The 18204-nt window shown below is 28.3% G+C and overlaps 1 protein-coding gene across 3 annotated transcripts in view; it reads left to right on the top strand.

The window, feature by feature from the left end:
- The window catches only part of per (period circadian regulator), a 41983-nt gene that overhangs the window by 9055 nt on the left and 14724 nt on the right, over nucleotides 1-18204 (top strand). For all 3 annotated transcript variants that reach the window (XM_015513904.2, XM_089224576.1, XM_015513905.2), the window contains exons 2-12: nucleotides 7797-7897; nucleotides 8151-8234; nucleotides 9007-9164; nucleotides 9236-9409; nucleotides 11393-11665; nucleotides 13412-13621; nucleotides 13710-13898; nucleotides 13976-14130; nucleotides 14194-14313; nucleotides 14715-14891; nucleotides 14970-15076. In XM_015513904.2, the coding sequence (XP_015369390.2) occupies nucleotides 7809-7897; nucleotides 8151-8234; nucleotides 9007-9164; nucleotides 9236-9409; nucleotides 11393-11665; nucleotides 13412-13621; nucleotides 13710-13898; nucleotides 13976-14130; nucleotides 14194-14313; nucleotides 14715-14891; nucleotides 14970-15076 (1736 nt within the window). In that variant the 5' untranslated portion in view covers nucleotides 7797-7808. The remainder of the gene's footprint in view (nucleotides 1-7796; nucleotides 7898-8150; nucleotides 8235-9006; nucleotides 9165-9235; nucleotides 9410-11392; nucleotides 11666-13411; nucleotides 13622-13709; nucleotides 13899-13975; nucleotides 14131-14193; nucleotides 14314-14714; nucleotides 14892-14969; nucleotides 15077-18204) is intronic.

Below are 18204 nucleotides of genomic sequence, written 5' to 3'. Positions count from 1 at the left end.
TATTCAAAATATAATCTACAAAACTTCTTTATTGATAATATTCTTCGTTGATTTATTAGTAGAAGTCTAATGGGTGAGGTGTGATTTTTTTTGATTTTTACCCCTTTCACCACTTTTAACCCCGGTAGGTTTGAATTTTGAAAAATCCTTTCTTAGTGGGTGTCTTTACCATAAAACAAAAATACTGTCTGAATTTCATAGTTATAGCTACAGCGGTTTCGGCTAGGCAGTTTTTTCTATTTTTACACTTTTAAACCCTTTTAACCTCCTTTAGGATTTTAATTATCAAAAATCCGCCCGACCCGTCCAATGGTTTGAGCTGTGCGTTGATAGATCAGTCCATCAGCTTACTGCTTACTGTTTCATATATACAGATTTGCATTTATGTTGCCGCCGCGCCGTTTCATGATTAAAAATAACTTTTTGCCTTCTGGTACGCTTTATAGTTTATTATACTTCGCAATAGCGCGAAGTGTTCATTTAAGCTATATGTTTATTATAAATTAAAGTTTCGCTACTTACCTTAAAAGGTTCAGAATGACGTAAAGAGTGAATTAGCCATTGGGTTTATAACTCTATATTATTTAACTACCTATAGAAGTTTTTTTATACGTACCATTTTCAAACAAGTTAATACTCATTATCTTGAAAAAAACTTATGTATCTGAAAATATTTTGCTTACATAATTTGAAGTCATTCAACAACATTTTTGAAAAAAGTAAAATTTATAATATTAATTCATATCCCAAAGCAGGATATTCTTTTTCTAATTTAAAATTTATGATAATTTTATTATATTATGTAGTTATTAATATTAATATTCAAAAATTACATTTATATACATTTAAATATCCACTCAGAAAAAGATACAACTATTCGGGATATCATGACAGTATATTAAAACTGTAGAAGTCACTCCGCTGTATAATATGTATTGTCAAGCGTACCTTGTCATTGTGTATGTTACTGTAATATATCCGAATATATGTTTTAAATTTGAATTCAATGATTAAGCATTGGCACATTGCATTTGCATACTAAAAACAAATCTAAGTAGAGATAGTCTGTCGTCTATCAGCCTACATTTAAAACATATTATAAATTATACATATTTATTACTATTAAGTATTAATGATTTATTTTCTAGTAATATTTAAATAAATAAATACGGTAGATCGAACTATTTTTGCCAACTAACAAACAAAAAAAAATTTACATTTCATAATAATTATCATCAAGGCTAGGATTTTATACCATTTGCTAATTGTTATAGGATATACAAATAAAAACAGCTAAGTGAGTTATAAATTTGTTTTATGCATCATATTGACTCCAAAACATATAAAATTGTAGAGTTATATTTTTGACATATTTGAAGTATTTTATGTTTTAGTGCTATTTTTCAAGTTTTGGTTCTATTTTTTGCTAATTTACATAAAATAACATTTTATTTTGCATTTTCATGAGTCAAGTTAATATAATGTGGTATGAAAAATAAAAAAAGTTTATTAATTATTTTAATTATATTTGTTTGAATCCATTAGCAAAAATGTTAATACCCAAATTTTTTTAAATTGTAGTCCAGCGAATATTGGTCTATCGAATAATAAACAATAATGACTCCTTATCATTTGTACGGCTCGTAATTTTATATTAAATTGTGTAATATTCGTACGTATATTTTTTTTAAATCGTAAAAAATAAGAATTTCTATTATTATTTTTTTTATGTTTTTAGAGCATATAGCGCTTATTTTAAGAGTTTTTGGTCATATTAAGCACAGATTTCAATTATTTTTATTGCTATAAGAATCCCTGATATTAATATTATTTCACAATATACTCTAGTACATAATGTTTTTTGTTTGAAAGAAATTTGGGCATCAACAAATTAGGTTATTAGTCTGACATTAAGTTTTACATAGTATTTTTTTCCTTAAGATAAGATGTTAAATTTTTACTAGTTTTAAAGGTTAAAATGTTTAAAAAATTAATGGTACTTAAAAATGCTATTATTTTCGGTGTACGTACTACGTATAGCGCTTCTGTTATGGTGGGTGGAATGTTGAGATCGGTGTGAGTTGAAGAATATTGTCAGCACTCCTCCACTGTGTGTTTGATAGTTAATGCTGTGTGGAAAGAATGTAAGATTCGCATATTGGTTGAGGTTCTTTGCTAGGTAACTAAATATAAGTGGATAAGGAAAGAGTGTCCGATTTTGATGCGGGTGATAACAATGTCTTAGCGTCGTTTAAAATTAAAAGTAGTATTGCATTTTTGATCGTTTTAAAAAAAAATATTTTTGAGTTTGTTAGAGAATGGTATTTAATTCCAGTAATTTTACAAAGATAAGAGGTTTTTTGATTAGAGGATTTGGAATGTTTTTCGTTGCCTGATATGCATATTTGTCTGCTTTTTCGTTTCCTATATTACCAATGTGAATCGGAACCCAAATTCAATGTTTCAAAAATAATGTGTTTTATAAAAAAAAATATAGTTTAAAACATTGTGACGCTTATGACTGAATACTGTCCTTGTGGAATACCGTTTTCAGTTGTATACAGTATATAATATATTAAATTCTTCACTAAATGCTTTGACCTGTATTAAAAGATTGCTTAAATTTTTTTTTCAAAAATAGGAACATTTTATTTTTGGCTCCTCTTGGATTATTTTGAGGATTCTGTTTCCCCATGACGTGTCATATTCTTTTTCTATAAAATAATCGAAAATTAGTCGGCCGGAATGATCGTTCTCTTTTGGAACACGGTGTATATCTAGGGCGATCAGACAAAGATGTTTTTTGATAAATTTTGTATATTCACTCTACAACCTTTGATACGAAGGTTTCTATTGTAGAGTGAATTCGTCGGAAGCCACATACAGGGCCGGATTAAGCCATCCGTAGGCCCTAGGCACTGAAAAAATTGAATTCTATAACATAGGTACTTTTGAATACTATTTTTTCTCTTGTAAACAATTTGATTATACCTACATTAAGATATCTAATGTTTGGGAGAGGTAGTGTTGAATCTCAGTATTTTAAGCCTTTAAAAAAAAAAATTATTTACAACATGAAAATAAAATATTAACATTATTAACTTTTATAATTATAAAATAAAAAAAAATTAAAAATTACAGAAAAATCGTAGCCACTCATTTCATTTTCGTAGGCCCCTATAATGTTCGTAGGCCTAGGCACAGTGCCTATAGTGACTATGCCCTAATAGTTAATACGGCCCCGGCCACATGAATCATTGGTGAAAAAAATTGGTCTCCAACTGTCAAATAAGACGTTTATTTACAATTCTTTCCATGATTTTTTTTAATGTATTTATGAGTGAGATACTGAGATTGGTCGGTAATTGGCTACATCAAAATTCTTTTTTATCGTTTTAGAGTAGTTATGATAATTGCATTTCACCCATAGACCTATTAACTAATGGACTGCGCGTTTGCCAAAATTTACTCAGACAACATCTGTTAAGCAAAAAGGAGTATTTTGGAAGAAACAATGAATGATTGTTTATTGTTCCTAAATGTATGATTACTGATTAGTAAATTTTCGGCAATAGCAGTCAGCTGAGAAGTTGAAAAGTTGAAAACTTTTTATATCAATGGGTATATTATTTAAATATTTTTTAACATACACTTTGAAATTTGGGAATTGGATTAGATAATCATGGTGAAAACCAGAAAACTTGCTCAATTCCTATGTGTCCCAGCATAGCTTCTAAAGAACTTGAAATAAAGTTACAATAAAAATATATACTATATAAATATATACATTAATTGAATTGCTAGCTTCATCATAAATATACCTGGTGATCCACTCATTACACTCCATCATATCAAATTTGAACGAAAAAAGGTACTGTACAGCAGAGTGTCTCCCACTTTCCCACTTTTTTAATATTGAAATGAAAGGATCACCAGTTAATATAGGTATATCATAGACCTATAAACTAATAGATCTATGAGGTACATATAACATAATGTACAATGTATACACTCTGTTGAGTAAATTACTTTTGTAAAGTAATAAAACTACTTCACTCATAGCATTAAATAATTTTGAAACGTAGTTTCTTATAGCGCGATATGAGCGGAGGGACCCTAGCTCAGAAAAACCGTGCGTAACGAAAATAAAAGCGTTAGTCGCTATCTCTCTTATTCGCTTCCCCTTAATCCTATCCCTGTCGCTCTACGGATGGCCACGTTGTTATTATACAGAGGGTTTCTGAAATGGTTGTGATAACTAGTATATGCGTACTTAGTGTGATGACCAAATGAAGATTTTTTTTCAATCTTCAAAATCTGGATTTATACATCTTATTTTTAGAACATTATCTTAAATGTGAAAATTAACACCCAAGTTGTATTTTTTGCTAAAATCTCATACGAATCGAGGTGTCGCGCATTTTTTACGCTCGAATCGCTAACAAAAAAAAAAAAAAATGGTGTGACACGTCGATTCGTATGAGAAAACTACAAGGTAAACATTGGTGATAGTTATTTATTGTCATTTAACATAGATGATTAATTAGTGCATTATTTTACATTGTCAACTAATAAAAATGATAAAATAATAATAAAACTAGTGTTGACAGAATTGTAAATGATCGAATTTAACTAATTTAAGTTAGGTATGTGTTTTAGATGTACAGGTAATAAAATATGGGAGCTTGTACCTGCAATGTCATAAGTCATAAGTTAGAGATAAATGAAACCAACTATTTGTTTTCCTATATTTATACTGAAATTCCAGTTTTTGGATATTGCAGTAACATAATTATTTTGACTCGATAAGATAAACATGTCATTTTGTACGTATGGTAAATGACAACAATTAACTATCACCAATGTTTACCTTGTAGTTTTCTCATACGAATCGACGTGTCACACCTTTTTTTTTTGTCAGCGATTTGAGCGTAAAAAACGCGCGACAAGCGTAAAAATGATGCGACACCTCGATTCGTATGAGAATTTCGCAAAAAATACAACTTGGGTGTAATTTATTATTTAATTTATTAATTTATAATTTAAGATAATGTTCTAAAAATAAGATGAATAAATCCAGATTTTGAAAATTGAAAAAAAATCTTCATTTGGTCATCACACTAAGTACGCATATACTAGTTATCACAACCATTTCAGAAATACCCTGTATGGGCGTATATCAATTCCGCCGATTTTATATCGATTCCGCCGGCTATTGACTCCGCCGACTACTGTTTAAAATATCTACATATCGATTCCGCCGGCTACTGTTAATATTATTTACATATTAATTCCGCCGGCTACTGTTTATCCCACCCTTGTAATTTGTTAATGTATTTTTAAAATTACAGTCCTACATAATATACAAGACTATACAATTCAGACTATAGTACATATTACCTATGTACATTTTAATATTTTATCATTTATTCACACATTTTAATTTTTAATTATACAATTATTACTATTATCATTTTATACATTTTAATATTTTATAATATATTCACATACCTACACGAATTAATTAGAATATAAATTTTATTTTTGAATTATACAATTAGGTATTATTTTTTTATTTGTATTATGTACTATATAAAATACATATACAAGGGGGGGGGGGGTAAACAGTGTCCGGCGGAATCAATATGTAAATAATATTAACAGTAGCCGGCGGAAACGATATGTAGATATTTTAAACAGTAGCCGGCGGAATTGATACAAACCTTTTTTCTAATCAGGTAGTTTCGGCGGAATCAATAATTCCCCCCCTGTATATCTACACGTCGCTGTCAATAAAACACACACGAATGAAAAAAAGTCAGGGTTCAGGTAGCTGGAAACCCTAGATACTATTATTATTAATTGTTATTGTTATAATAAATTATTATAATATTACAATAAAAACCAATCATAACAAAATAAATAACATAATTATGAAATCACTTTCGTGAATGTGTTGACGAATCCGGGTTTTTCCGTTATGATATTATTTCGCGTTGTTTTCGAATATTCGTTAGAATATTTTTGTACTGCTGGAATAGACATTGATGAAGATGTAGATACATCAATGTTTCTATATTTAGAGAAATCACAATACATACCGTATTTAATGGACACAAAACAATATATTAGTGGCTTTGTAGTTGTTCGAAAAATAACAAAAATTATAAAATGTCAAGAATGTGTAGAGGTCATAAGTGAGTCAACTGTCAAGTAATACCCAAACACCATTATTGATTGATTTAAAAACTAGAGGCGGTCTAATCAGACCCAATGATGATGTAATGGAACTTTGTCGTATAGGTAAAAATGTATTTCAAATCCATCATCATACTTTTCAAATTCTAATAATGCAACAAAAACGTTTATTATTAAGGCCTTTTCACGGATTAATATAAGCAAGTACTTTTTAAAATTATCAAAATCCGATAAATAATCATCTTATTCAAATAATAAAATTAATCTTTAACAATTATTTTACTATTCGTATACATCATTTAAATAAAACAATTAATCAACTAATAGCCGTATCCCACCGCTGCCACCAAAAATGTTATGGATGTGCACTTAGGCTACTTAGCAACTCCGCAACAAATACAAATAACGAGACAAAATTACTTTAGCTCAAAATTATATTCTTTATTTAATTGTTATACTGTTTTAATAAAAGGTATACTCTGAAATGGTCTATAATAATGGTAATGCATTAATGCATTAGGTACTCAACTGCTACGTGGCGAGTCTCCGCATAGGTACGAGTTGGTCGTCCCTTCAAAACTCAAAAGGGTTTATTCAGCAGATTCCTTAGACCAGTCGTATGGAGAGGGAGTCTTACTCGCCTGTTGTCACACAACACGTATCAATTTACAATATATTTAATTATTTTACCGCTAAATACATTAATACTACAACATATATAGAATAATGTTACAAACAGTATATTCAGTTGTTCTTAAGAATAATAACACAAATAAAAATTAGTAGTCTAAAAATGTACGATATATTTTATTATTAAATATGAAATATTTAAAAATATATGAAAAAATATGAAAAAATTTAAAAATCAACCCCCCCCCTCCCGAAATTCAGGTCTAAATACGCCAGTGACGCCACTGGCTTCTCCAAAAGTTTTTGAATAAGATTATCGTTTGTAAGGTTAGTGTTGTTGGTGGTTGAAGGCTGTTGGATTGGTGTCATTTTTGGGTTGTAATTGACTTGTTTACTGGTTTTAGATGAGTTTAATGTAGATGTTTTCGACACTACGTAGTTTAGTTTGTTGTGATTTGCGATCTAATTATATCGATAATATGATATTGTTGTGTATTACGAAATATATATACATTATCAATAGCGGCGACTTAGCGGTTCGAGTTTGATTTTTATGTAAAACTGTATTGCTATCGTGACTTGTGAGCTATAAATGTGGAGCACGATAATTAAATACACTACGTGTGGTTTCAACGGTGTCCAAACACGTATAAATAAACACGTCTATAATATTTATATTGGTATACATAGATTGAAATTAATTCAAATATTTGAAAAATTGTATTGTGTAAGTACCTTAACAGTTAACAACGAATAAATATCCAATTTCACCTTTTTTACACGAAATATCTACAAACAAAACTATACTGTGTACCTACGTCCTACACTTATATTTTTAAGTTGCAAGACGGTTAGAGTTTTCCATACGTGTTGTTACTATTTTTCCAGAAAACCTTATAAAAATAAAAATCAATTATAATTAAAAAAAATGTATTAATATTAAAAATCACTTTAAACCCTTGTTATAGGTTAGGACAAAAATGGAAGAAAGTAAATCATTTTCAGTAGATCAAACTCGAACTGATTATGATTCGGGCTACTCTTGTACATCAACCCAATCTAAATACAGGTAAATTTAAGTATTTTTTATATACGGTGGGCTATATGAACAACTCTCTATTGTGTATATCTTCTATATTGTATAATATATACTTTCAATTTTCATTGTCCCTTATCCACTCTAATATATTATATTAACTTCGTCTATTCGTATTTTTTAAATTTAATCCTTACAAAATTACAGTTTACAATAAATTATATTAAAGTGTAACATGTAGTTTTTTATATTGTATGAAGTTATAATATAAATTAAATTGTCACAGTACTAAATCACAGCTTCAAGAACCATCCACGGAATTAAGCTTTGAAGAACAGAGTTCGACTATATTGACAACTGATAAAGAAAGGTAAATTATTAAATCATTATACATATACATATATATATAATATATAAGTATATGATTGTAAATAATAACTAATAAGGTGCTGTAATTTAGTTGTCAAACTATTATGAAAGAAAAATTGATATTTAATGCATATGCTTTAACATCTACATCTACATCTATTTTCTAACTAAATTCTAATTAAACACAAACATTCCTAATAACAGACTCCATTAATTTACTTATCCTTCATCATAGCCTATAGGCGTGCCGCGTGCGCAGCCTTGCTGACAGGGGGGGGGGGGCAGAATGTATATATTATATATAGTTTATTATATATACTATATAATTTATAGTTGAATATTATTTTGGTTATTAGTATTATTGCAATATTGCCGCATATCTATTAACACACATTATCAACGCGGTATATAGCTTGTGGCTTGAATAAAGTTGGACCTTTGACAACACAAAATTATCGTGCACTGTATACTCAATATTTACAATATATTATTCATTGACTCATTGTAATATAAAATTATATTATATTATTAAAATGCTTTTTTTTAAAGCTATATTTGGGAGAAAAAAGTAGCTCGCAGGAGGGGCAGCTGCCCACTCTGCCCCGTTCGTGCGCACGCCTATGTCCTTCATATACATATCATCTTTGAAACATATTTAATTGGAATAGAATACAATATTAATAATTAATTACAATTCACTGAATGAGTCTATAAAATATTTAGAAAAAACGATAGGTAAATATACCTAATGTTTATCTTTTTTTTACATCTAGGGAAATTTCAACTGTAAAATCCACATCTACCGATCAATCAAGCCAAAATATATTAAGAGGGTTAAACACTAATCAAAAACCAAGTACTACTTGTTCAAAATCTAAACAGAAAAATCCAACAACATATAAACCACAAACAAACCAATTATGCATCAATGGTATGAACTAAATTATAATTAAAAACATATATTTATCAAAATTAAGAATTTTATTGAATTTTCACATCCAGCTTCTACATCAAAAATGGAATCTGATGATTTAAAGAAAGTTAATAATGACATTAAAGTAGACCACAGTCAAGAAAATATGGCGTATTTGCAATTATCTTACTTATGTCAATCATATCCTGATATAAATCAAACAAACACAACTTCAAATCCTACAAATACATTAACTATTATAGGTAATCTCTCAATTTTATTCTTTTGTTATAAAAAAAAATTATAAAAGTTAATACTACTAAATAAGTAAATAACTTACAAATAAAGGATAACTTTAACAAATAATTTAAAATCTGATTTTTATATAACATTTTAGATTCTGAGCGGAGCGATGAATGTATTGATTTTACCATGATGTACCTATGTTCTTTTTTTTGCTTATTGTTTTTTTTACTCATTCGATCAGAAATTGAATCTAGTTAGTACTTTGGAGGGTCAAAAGTAAAAAATTCTCAATATTTTTCTTAATAATCGGAATAAACAAACTAAAAATTAAGGGGAAAACGGAAAATTTTACGCACAATCAGTTTTTCGACAAAATCGATTTTGGTTTTTGATGTAACTTTAAAACAAATGACCATAGGTACATGAAATTTTCACTGAATGTTGATATAAATATATTCTATCCGCCATGCAATTTTCAAAAAATGTTGACTTAAGTTGAACTATTTATAGGCATATGCAATTTTCGATCATTATTAGTTTTTTTTTAAATTAATATCGATAAAAACCGATAAAAATGTTGGGTAGATAAGCTTGAAAATTTAATGCAAGGCCAGGCCACTAACATATTGTTATAATAGCAGTTGAAAAATAAAATAAATTCATAGTTACAATTTTTTTTTTATAAACATTCAAAGTTTGAATTTTGACACAATACGTAAAAATCACAAAAATTCGCAAATTATTTTAAGCTAGAAATTCATAAAAAACTTTTCTTTTAAATCTAAGATTTGAAAATTTAATACAAGATTCCTTACAAGTTTATCAATCTTTATCACAAAAAAAATGTCCACAGAAATTAAAATTAAATTTTTATGAGCGTTTGAAATTTAAATTTTTACAACATTGAATTTTCACTGGATTTCACTTTTAGCGATTTTCTTATTTTGGTGTAATTCTAAAACAAATGACCGCAGATACTCTTGAATATTTCATTGAATGTTTATATTGACACTTTATATATTTAATAAAATTTTCAAAATATTTTGATTTGTTTTGAGCTGTTAATTGGCATTTTAATTTTTCGACTTTTTTAGTTTTTTTTTTTTCTATAAATATCAATAAAAATGTATTTGTTGGGTAGGAAAGCTTGAAAATGTAATACAAGGCTCCTAACACATAGTTACGATAGCATTTGAAAAATATTAAAAATACATTGTCACGATTTTTTTTTTATAAGCATTTAAAGTTCAAATTTTGACGACATACGTACAAATCACGAAAATTTACTAAGTATTTTAATCTATAGAAGTTCACAAAAATTTTTCTTTTTAAATCTAAGATTTGATGTAGATATATTGATGTTGATGTTTGAACTCATATTGGAACCAAAACTAAATTTAATCACAATTTTTTAATTTTTTTATAAACATTTTAAGTTAAATTTAGACAAAATTATTCATTCAAACATTAAATAATAGTTTTAGTTATTTTATTGTAATTTAAGAATATTATTTGTGGGACAATCTTAAAACTTTTCAAGTATTATCTATCTATTATATTTTATACATACCTACAATGGTATTTTCAAATGCTATGTTTATTACCACAATATTACTTCAACCTACTATATATTATTAATATTTAATATTTATAGTAAAATAAATTATTTTAATAATACCTAATTATATTATAATCATGAAATTATAAGAAGGTGCTTGGCAATATACACTGACTAAATTTTTCGCTCAACAATTTACTCAGATTTGTCATTGAGTTAAAATTAAACCCACTCAATACCCACTACAGAGTAGTACCCACGCTTGCCTAAATTTTTAAATATACACATTTGCATTATACTTATTAGTTATTAATAAAAGTATAAATGTTTTATTTACAAATTTACAATTATAATATAATGTAAATCTTAAGTGAAGAATTAGTTTTTGATTTTCAATATTTACTGAATGAGAATTTAAAAAAAAATATTTAATTTTTTACAGATACTGTTTTAAAGGTATTAAAAGACCAAGACATACAATTCAATGAAACAATCGAGTCAAATGATGTTCAAAATGATTCATTTGGTGTTGTTGTGTCTATGACTGATGGTCTAATTATTGATATATCAAATAGTATTAATAAAAGTATGGGTTATCCAAAAGATATGTGGAAAAATCGATCATTTATTGATTTTATTCATCCCAATGATCGGATGACATTTGTCAATCATATAACATCTATTCTTACAGATCCTTGCATGATTACTACAGCAGGTATGTTAAAAAAAACATTAAAATAAATATATATTAACAGCATATCAATTATATCATGAAGACACTAAAATTATTTTTTTAATGGTCATTTATCAGTTTAATATTTCTAGTTATAGTAAGTAACTACTTAATATAAAACAGGTGTATGTATTGTATATTGTGTATTGTGTAAGAATAATGTAGTTGTGTTGAGTTTTGGAATTTGGGTTAACGTATAGCATATGCTGTTTAAGTGTTTATAGCAATTATATTATTTAGATACAATAATGAGAGCTTTGACAGTTTCATGTATCTGGTTATATGTATTTAAACTAAAATTAAGTTGGAAATTTAGAAAAATTTTCAAAGGTGTTACTATAAAGTAATATTTAAATAATATTCTTACAAAATTTAAAATTGCTATTCACAAATTATTAAGCGATTATAGACAGTATCAACAAAAGTAAAGTTTATTTGGAAAACAGGGCTGGCATTATACATATATATTTTACAAATATACCTATATAATTTATGTATTCTTACCTACGTATAAATATTGTGATGTATATATTTTATTACTTATTAAACGTTGTATATACTTACAGAGTCTGTGGAGTAACCTATTGTACCTAGGCTGTAGCCAATGTTGCTCAATAAAAAAATGTTGATTTAATATTACTTTAATTTAAAAAAAATTGTGTCAACAAATGTAAGTTTAGTATCTATATTTAATTTGTCACATTATAATATTATAATACTTATGTAAAGTTATGGTTTTACTCATATATATTCAAGTAATGAAGTATGTTATAATAAATCAGTAAACAATATTCCTTATAGTCTATATTTCTTTTTAGCAACAATACAAAGTACTATAAAATAGTTCAATGGGTCTATCAATGGGTTATATGGGTAAATCTGTTGTTAATATTTTATATACATAAGTACACATCAAAACATCATGTATTACTGTGTTAGTATTTAGTCACAGACTATAATAATTGAGATCATCTGAAATTTATAATATGAAAACTCATGAAGCGAATGTACCTAAATGCCTGTATATATATTTTAACAATTACAGTGCAATATCTAGGGGGTGGGCTTTTGGGCTTAAGCCCCTCCCCCCCTCCTGAAATCTCAGGTGAAATATTTTATAAGTAATGCGTTATGGGTTCATATCATACTAATAATGTTGACTAGTGAGCTTAGATTTAAAATTGTGACAATTTACATTGATATATTAAATGCATAATGAATCAAATAGTATGTATATTGTATATATATATTTAATATATGTTTTTAAATTATTTCCTATTGTTCTACAGAGTTAAGTATGAATGTCCAAGCCCCCCCTCCCTAACAATTCTTGGGCACGGAACTGAAGTATTACCTATGTAATGCTAATGACATGTAGTCAAATCATTACGAATGCATACATTTTACCTATCCAAACTTAGTGCGACATTATCGTTATTAATTTAATTTCATAAAATAACTCAATTATTATTAATTAGTTTTTTTATGTTATTAAATGGAATGATCTAGCATTGATCAATATTACAATATATATGCTTTAATGCTTACAACATTATAATTGGTACTAACTGTTATGTTTATGTTATAAATTTAATTAAAAAAATACAATCATTTGTTTCCCTATTCCTATGGTAAAAAAAAAAAACACTCGTCTTTATTTTCTATAATTATTAATATACAGGTATGTATGAAATTTACATAAATAAACTATTAAAAACAAATATTTAGATGGTGCATCTGCAGTAACTTATTTGAGACCCAAGACCAATGATGGATTTTACTGTAATATGGGTTTTTCAATTTCTGAAACCGAAAATTACTATAAAGTCTGTAAGCTTATGATAACATTCAAAGATTTATCACAAGTGTCAACGACACCAAGTTTACCCCAATTAGTTCTAGTTGTTAAAGCACAGCTAATTCGCTCAGCATACACATGTATGTAAATATAATATCTGTTATATCTAACATAATATATTCATAAGAAATAAAACAAATAGAAAATATTATTTTCTTTTATATGTAGGTCCTGAAGAAAAAATAGAAAATCCCACTCAATTTATCACTAAGCATAATGCGTTTTTTGAATGGTGTTATGCTGATAAATCAATTACCTCATACTTTGGATATCTACCACAAAATTTTATTGGGAAATCAATTTTTGACTATTACTATATTGAGGACCTAACAACTATTAAAGAAATCCACGCAAATTGTAAATTTAAAATTTTTTACTCCAAAATTTCCTGTTAAGTATATTATACAATTTATTAATATCGTTTATTTTTTTAGTGATTAAAGCTAAGAATATATCACTGAAAGGAAACCCTTATCGATTTAAATGCCAAAATGGTGATTTTGCATTAGTACAAACAGAATGGTCAACTTTTGTAAATCCTTGGTCTGGTCGAGTAGAATTTGTGATTGGTAAACACAAAGTCATTCAGGTAATTTTAAAATAATCATAGGTAATATTCTTGAATATAATAATGAATAAATTATTATTTAAGGGTCCTATTAATCCTGACGTCACAACTCTGGCTGATAATACTATACCGGAAGATATAGAGACTAAAGAGGAATATAGCTTAAATGAAACACCAACAAATTTTGAGAGAACGACAAATGAAGTAATTATAACTTTCTATTAACATTTTAAAAATAGTACCCGCTTATCAATTATTAATTATTATGTGACAAAATGTAAAAGTGAATTGTAAATTATTATTAATTAAAAAAAAAAAAAAAATTGTAAATAAACATGGGTACATCATGCATAATAATATATTATGTATATTGTATGCATATCTCATAGATAACAAAAGGCCAGAACTTTGAAAATTGATTATAGTATATTCTATAACTCTATATAAATTACTATTTTTTCTCTTGCCAATCGTTGCCAATAAAACTTTGATGACATTTCAAGGTTTTTAATTTAATAAAATAAAAATTGTGTACCTACAAAAATATAAAATGTGAGGTAAAATATATTTCAAACGCAAATTTTTATTAAATTATTGTAATATAGAACAAAGAAGTTACTAAAATTCCATATGAAACAAATCAACTAATGGAAAACAATTCAAAAAAACAAATATCAATGGAATATAAAGATTTGACAGAATGTATGAATTGCTTTGCACATCCATCAATTCAAGTTCATCTTAATAACGAAGTATTACCAGAATTATCTGGAAATTATTCTGTAAGTTTTCATAATACTACTATATTACTGAATATTATTAAATTGTTCAATACTGATTATTTTTCAATATATTTTTAGGACCTCGACTCTCCATCTTTATCTCAACAACACAACTATGAGAGTAAATCTAGTTCCGATACACTGTTAAGTTATACTGAACTTAATTATAATGACAACATACAAAGGTATACTTTATATTGAAATATATTATTAATACCTATTATTTATATTTAATTGTACCTATATTAATCGTATACAGATATTATCTCCTATCTGTAACGTGTAGGTACTAGGTAGAATTAAAATATACTTTACTGTAGTAAACTAGTAATAGAGAGTTTTTGCACAACACCGGTTAAAAACTACGTTAACGTTATTTACCAAAACATATTTGTGCGCATGCGCTCCAAATATCGGTTCGGTTATTTGATAATCGGTTATTTTTAATCATTTAACGGGTGCGATAAATTAATTTATCGTGTTAAATGATCGGCTAAAAAATACACGGATTATCAAAAGTTTATAAATATTCTTATAATGTCTTTGGTAAAGTAATGACCAGTGACCACATTTAATTTTATTAAATTAAAAAATTAAAGTAGTATAGTATGAACTCCTCAAGTAAAAAGGAACGTTTAAGAGTCAGTACGGAAGATGACTTAAGTCTTTTACGGGAAGTCTTATGCCATAATCCGTATAATGATTCTGGACAATGGTCCATCATTCAAAAAAAATATTATTCTGTGGTCAAATAAACAATTTACTCTTCGAGCGATAAAATAACACGTTGAGTATTTGTTGAAAATTTGGGCAAAAGAAGACCGTGCTAATTTGAAAAAGTAATTCATAATCATATTTATAGACGCAGTAAGGAGGGGGGCGATTAAGCGATATTTTTTTAATAGATTAAATAGATTTTACTTGAAGCTTGTTAAAATTATTGAGACCATTTATTAACAACCAATAAAATAATTTATTGATGTTTATTTATAACACGTCTATTGTAGCTTATCAGTTACAATTTATAATATTCATAGTGAATAAAAATATAAATGTATAAATAAAAATGTGAACAACACGTAATTAAATAATTACAACATTGTAATGATAAATATTTATTTAAATATGATATCGACTATCGACATACCGACATACCGTATTTATATGGGTAGGTACGACATTTACGGTAATGCAAAAACCATAGTTTTAGTTATTATGCTATTTCTCATTTAACGGAACGTTATTTTTACCGTAAAGTTTAGCGTATCTTTGCAAAAACTCTCTAATATGTTATCTCATCTAACGTTATCGTGATACATAGCTACTGGCTAAGTATCAGTGTGTCAGCCTGTACTGTATTGAGTATTCAGTCTTCCGTCAACTACTGTTCAGATAGTATGTGTGTAGTGTGTGCGATAGTGTGTGCCAGTACTGTATCAATATTCAATCCCCTAAGTGTTTTAAATTGTAATTGTAAATTTTAATTTGATGTAAAGTATTTTAAATCTCGTGCTCCTTTAAATCACGACATTCTTTTATCAATAATCGACTAACCTCATATTGGTTCTCTTCTTACAACTTCGGAAGTGGAATTAGGTCATTAAGATTCGAATTCAAACAACTGATCTACGGAAAACGCCACAACCCACAAAACCTCAGATCTCCAAAAAAAAAAAAAAAAAAATGAAAAATAATGCGCATAATGAGTATCATTCCGAGTCAAATGAGTCAACACTTCAACAGTTTCAAACGATTTCGAAAACGTGGATTTCACACCTATAAAAATGACGTCACAAGAAGTAAGGAAAGTTATTTTTGGATCGGAAAATATTGGTAATGATAATGATGGTTGTGTAGTCTTCAGCAATCGTTAAAAGCAGCTGATGCTTAGGCAACAATTCTGCCAACTATCGTACTCGAAAACACAAAATATAAGAAATCTTCAGATGACACTGCTTCGCCAACACCGATAATCATTGATTCAAATATTGATATCAGTTGTAGTACTGCGGCAATTTTAGTGTGGTGGTTAGGAAGGTTGAGGTTAGGGACCTTAAAACTAATTTGACAATCAACAGCTAAAATTATTGATAAAAGACTAATTATTTTATTATGTAAGAAATCACATGAGAAATAATTGCAACGTTAACTAGTACATGAATAGGTTATTAATTTTATGTAAAAAGACAAAATTGAAAATACATGTGTTGACAGAATTCCGTGGCGAACAACAATGCGACCGTGCGAAGCGTAGAGCGTGCGTAGCTAGACTGGTTGACGGCTGCGCGTGGGGGTTACCAAATAGCCGTGACAGTAGGTGACCATAGTAAACGTTGCTCACGTAACAAAATCAACTTCTGATTAACTGCTTGTTGGAACTTGACAACACTCCATTGCGTAATGAATCTCTATTTCTTACCAATTCCGATGGATTCTATGTTATGCCGGACTTCCACAACACCATTAAAAATTTTTCAAGCATTGAATCTAGGGCTCAAGCCAGAGACTGTCGCCAGTCATTGTATTAATTGGCTCGATTTCATCATTGGCCGGAAGCATTCAAATTAGAAATCATTCGAACAAAGTTAGTTGCGGCTGCGAGTAACTGTCTGTCTGGACGAAACTTAAGTACATGGTCTGATTTTGAAAGGCAGTTTATGTCCACATTTGTAAATTCATCCACTTCACTTGTAGAATGTATGAAATTATTATTCTCCCGTATTCAAAACAAACATGAATCTTTAGCCAAATACTTCCACGACAAAGCACGTATGTGTCGTGAGGTAAAACTATCGTTTCCTGAAACGAAGCAGCAAATCATTGAAGTCCTTCATTGTCGAGACCTATGCTTCTATTTGCTTTCTCGCGATAATTTAGATGAAGATTCTTTGCTGGCTGACATTCCATCTTTTACTACAATGAACAGTGCCTGATAAACTCATTTTAAGACTGATCCTCAACTTCCAACAAATCCCTCTGTTCGCCAATCGTCTCAAAAGTCTCAATTAACCAAAACTTCTGTTTCAACAACTTCGACCAGTAAGCTACCACCTTCAGCTAATCCAGTCAATCCATCTGCACCAGCTTAAAGATGCTTCAGTTGTTCATCACATGGTCGCTATGCTATGTCGTGTCCCAAACCAAAGCATGAGCCAGGTTCCTGTTTCAAGTGCGGTTCCACCTCACATCAGCTTCGAGGATGTCCTTCAGCAGGTACCAACATCAAGGAAGCTATAGTACTTCAGTCACCATCAGAAAATGTTAATTCTGCCTATACTATTAAGTTAGCTGTTAAGTTTCCAAGTGAGAAGAT

Source organism: Diuraphis noxia, unplaced genomic scaffold (assembly GCF_037042655.1).
Source record: "Diuraphis noxia isolate RWA-SAM2 unplaced genomic scaffold, SU_Dnox_SAM2 contig0003, whole genome shotgun sequence".
In the NCBI taxonomy this organism is placed as follows: domain Eukaryota; kingdom Metazoa; phylum Arthropoda; class Insecta; order Hemiptera; family Aphididae; genus Diuraphis; species Diuraphis noxia.
This window is presented reverse-complemented; position numbering and strand designations above follow the sequence as displayed.